This window comes from Oncorhynchus clarkii, unplaced genomic scaffold, assembly GCF_045791955.1.
Source record: "Oncorhynchus clarkii lewisi isolate Uvic-CL-2024 unplaced genomic scaffold, UVic_Ocla_1.0 unplaced_contig_4693_pilon_pilon, whole genome shotgun sequence".
Classification (NCBI taxonomy): Eukaryota; Metazoa; Chordata; class Actinopteri; order Salmoniformes; family Salmonidae; genus Oncorhynchus; species Oncorhynchus clarkii.
Genome location: NW_027259047.1, coordinates 38,740 through 42,580, shown reverse-complemented (window position 1 = coordinate 42,580; position 3,841 = coordinate 38,740). Strand labels below are relative to the sequence as shown.

At 47.6% G+C, this 3,841-nt stretch overlaps 1 protein-coding gene across 1 annotated transcript; it reads left to right on the top strand.

Annotated features, from left to right (window-relative positions):
• Positions 1-2,213: 2,213 nt before the first annotated feature.
• LOC139399444 (indian hedgehog B protein-like) lies at positions 2,214-2,911 on the top strand (the record flags this gene model as incomplete). Its single annotated transcript, XM_071144850.1, has 1 exon — positions 2,214-2,911. A coding segment is annotated over one exon (698 nt), but the record flags the coding sequence as incomplete, so codon positions are not given.
• Positions 2,912-3,841: the final 930 nt, after the last annotated feature.

Genomic DNA, 3,841 nt, shown 5'->3' with positions numbered 1-3,841 from the left:
TGGATGGCAGGAAGCTTGGCCCAGTGATGTACTGGGCCTCACGCATTACCCTCTGTAGTGCCTTGCGGTTGGAGGCCCAGCAGTTTCATGATGTCCGGATGTAAAACCTTTTTTTCTTTTGAATTTTACCCCCTTTTCTCCCCAATTTCGTTCCAATTATTAGTAGTTACTATCTTGTCTCATCGCTACAACTTCCGTACGGGCTCGGGAGAGACGAAGGTCGAGAGCCATGAAACACTGTGCACCTGGCGCCCGGCCCGCCACAGGAGTCGCTGGTGCGCGATGAGACAAGGATATCCTTACCGGCCAAACCCTCCCTAACCCGGACGACGCTAGGCCAATTGTGTGTCGCCCCACGGACCTCCCGGTCGCGGCCGGCTGCGACAGAGCCTGCGATCGAACCCAGAGTCTCTGGTGGCACTGCGATGCACCTTTTTTGAGGATCTTAGGACCCAAATCTTTTTAGTTTCCTGAGGGGAAATAGGTTTATGTCATCTTCACGGAGAAAGATGATTGACATGTATAGAACCCAGGGTGTAACAGCATGTCGTCCTTGTAACTGTGGATCTAACATAGCGATAATAACTGTTGATATTGTAAATGTCATGAAGTTTTCTTGTATGACATCAAAGCTGTGTTTATTATAACTCTCAACGTCTCATCTTTACAGGACAAAGTCTCATCTTTAAACTTCTTTCGAGATATTAAAGCATTCCCCTCACTCAGATAACATACAAATGCTCAAAAGTTGCCCAAATAAGGGGGAGGGATGGGGTTATCTTGTCAAGTAGAGGATCTGTGATCTGTTGAGGATCCCAGAAGATACACACAAATCAGGATTTTCTCTGAGATGATAATTGTGATGATACTATACTCTCTGAGTATTTTGTTTGTCTGTGTGGATTGTCTTGTTTTCACAATGCTCTTAAGTCTAAAAGCCGGAGTAGTTGTCTGAAGCAGTTTACAGTAGGTCAGAGAGGTTAGTGGAGGGAGAGGCCCCACTCTAAGAGCCGGTGACAGTTAACTGATTAACTTTCTCTGTTTGTTCTCCCCCCCCCCCTCCCTTTGTCGTGTTTTCCCTCAGTCCTCCGTGATCTCCCTGGTCTCCTTGCTCACCTTTCTCAAATATCTAATCTAATCAAGTCTTATCACTTGGCCTTGGTACTTAACCGTTCCCAAATATTAGTGTTTTGACCCAGGGAAGACTTGAAACTGCCATTCGAGTGTCTTAGGCTGCGTGCCAAATGGTATTCCCTACAGAGTGCACTATTTTTTGTCCCTGATCCGTGTAGGGAATAGGGTACCACTTGGAATACCACCTTTACCTGTTCTGTGACTAGAGAACAGAGAGACTTTCTGACTCATTTCAGTGGAAGTTGAGATTTAATCATTGGGTTACTCATTAAGCTGGTAATGCATTTGCCCCGAATTTTTGAGCAAAGTTGAAGTTGAAAAGGAGAGGTAGGTTGTCAATGTTTCAGTGGAAGTTTTTTTTTTTTTCAAGGAGTATGCGTTTAAATGAAGTGTGTGTGTGTGTGTGTGTGTGTGTGTGTGTGTGTGTGTGCGTGCGTGCGTGCGTGCGTGCGGGAGTACACATGCATGTGTTCTTGCTTGTGTGCAACATAACTGCCTGCGTGGGTGTGTATTGACAGAGACCAAGTCTTCAAAAGCTATAATGTTGACCTCAATCGAAAGGTCTTGGCGTTTCCCTGAATGTTAAACACGAAACAATCGTGGAATGTACGTGCTGGACTAAGGTATCATAGAGCAACCCACTGGCCTATTGATGGAACCTCTTTATGTCAGTTTACCTTCAGGTCTTGTGTCAAAGTTAACTTTTAAATGATTGGAATGAATTATCCAAAGAGAGTATAAAGATTTTCATAACAGAGTCCTCAATACGTCTGTCTGTCTGTCTGTATGTCTGTCTGTCTGTCTGTCTGTCTGTCTGTCTGTCTGTGTCTGTCTGTCAATTCAATCTCTCTCTCTCTCTCTCTCGCCCTCTTTTCTGTCTCTCTCTCTCTCTCTCTCGCCCTCCCTCCCTCTCTCGCCCTCTTTTCTGTCTCTCTCTCTCTCTCTCTCTCTCTCTCTCTCTCCCTCCCTCTCTCTCTCGCCCTCTTTTCTCTCTCTCTCTCTCTCTCTCTCTCTCTCTCTCTCTCTCTCTCTCTCTCTCTCTCTCTCTCTCTCTCTCTCTCTCTCTCTCTCTCTCTCAGAGCACTCAGTAGCAGCTAAGACCGGAGGTTGTTTCCCAGGTCGTTCTCTGGTGACGCTGGAAGACGGGAGCAGCAGGGCGGTTCAGGACCTCCAGCCAGGTGACCGTGTCCTGTCCTCCTCGGGGGTTGATGGGAGCGGAGGAGAGCTTGTCTACAGTGAGTTCCTGACCTTCCTGGACCACGAGCCTGCAGCCAGGAAACAGTTCTATGTGTTGGGAACAGAGACGGGAGCGAACCTGACCCTCACCGCGGCTCATCTTGTGTTCGTGACCGAGGGTAACTGTTCAGTGGGGGAGTCGTCCAAGGGGGTTGTCACGCGGACTATGTACGCCAGCGACGTACGGCCAGGGCAGTGTGTGCTGACCGCAGGTGGAGACAAGGGACCACAAGCCCACCTCTCCCCAGTCGCCTGGACCCACATCCAGGTGGACACCGGGGCCTTCGCCCCCCTGACACGCCACGGCTCACTGGTGGTGGACGGCGTTTTAGCCTCGTGCTACGCTGCTATGGACCAGCACCACCTAGCCCACTGGGCATTTGGTCCCCTCCGCCTGCTGTACAGCTGGACTGGGCTAGGGACTATACAAGGAGACGGACTACACTGGTACTCACGGGTCCTATATTGGATAGGAACGTTCCTACTGGACCCTAGACACTTCCACCCCTGGGGGGTGGTCACGAATGATGTGGAGAGATAGAGAGTGAGAACAGAGAGACAGGGTAGAAAACAGAGAGAACAGAGAGACAGGGTAGAGAATAGAGAGACAGGGTAGAGAACAGAGAGACAGGGTAGAGAACAGAGAGAACAGAGAGAGTGAATACCAGTCTGTGTATATAAAGGTGTAATAAAAGTTGTGGAAGCCCGTAACAGATTACTGTAGCAGCTTCCTGACACTTTTCACAGAGTTATGCATTACAGCCCAGGGAGAAACTTTAGACTCAGTAATCCTTATTGAATTGAAGCCTTTCCAACCATATGCCTTCCTTTTCTCAGGACCACACTAGTCCTAGACACACAACACTGAAATATGAACACATACACACACTGCATACAGACACTACATACACACAATACATACAGACACTACATACACACAATACATACAGACACTACATACAGACACTGCATACAGACACTACATACAGACACTGCATATACTGTAGACACTGCATACACACACTGCATACACACACTGCATACAGACACTGCATACAGACAATGTGTACATACACTGCATACACACTGCATACACACACTGCATACAGACACTGCATACACACACTGCATACACACACTGCATACACACACTGCATACAGACAATGCATACACACACTGCATACACACTGCATACACACTGCATACACACTGCATACACACACTGCATACACACTGCATACACACACTGCATACAGACACTGCATACACACACTGCATACAGACACTGCATACACACACTGCATACACACACTACATACACACACTGCATACAGACACTGCATACACACACTGTATATAGACACTACACACACACTGCATATAGACACTACATACACAAACTGCATACATACACTGCATGCAGACACTACATACAGACACTACATACAGACACTGCATACACACACTGCA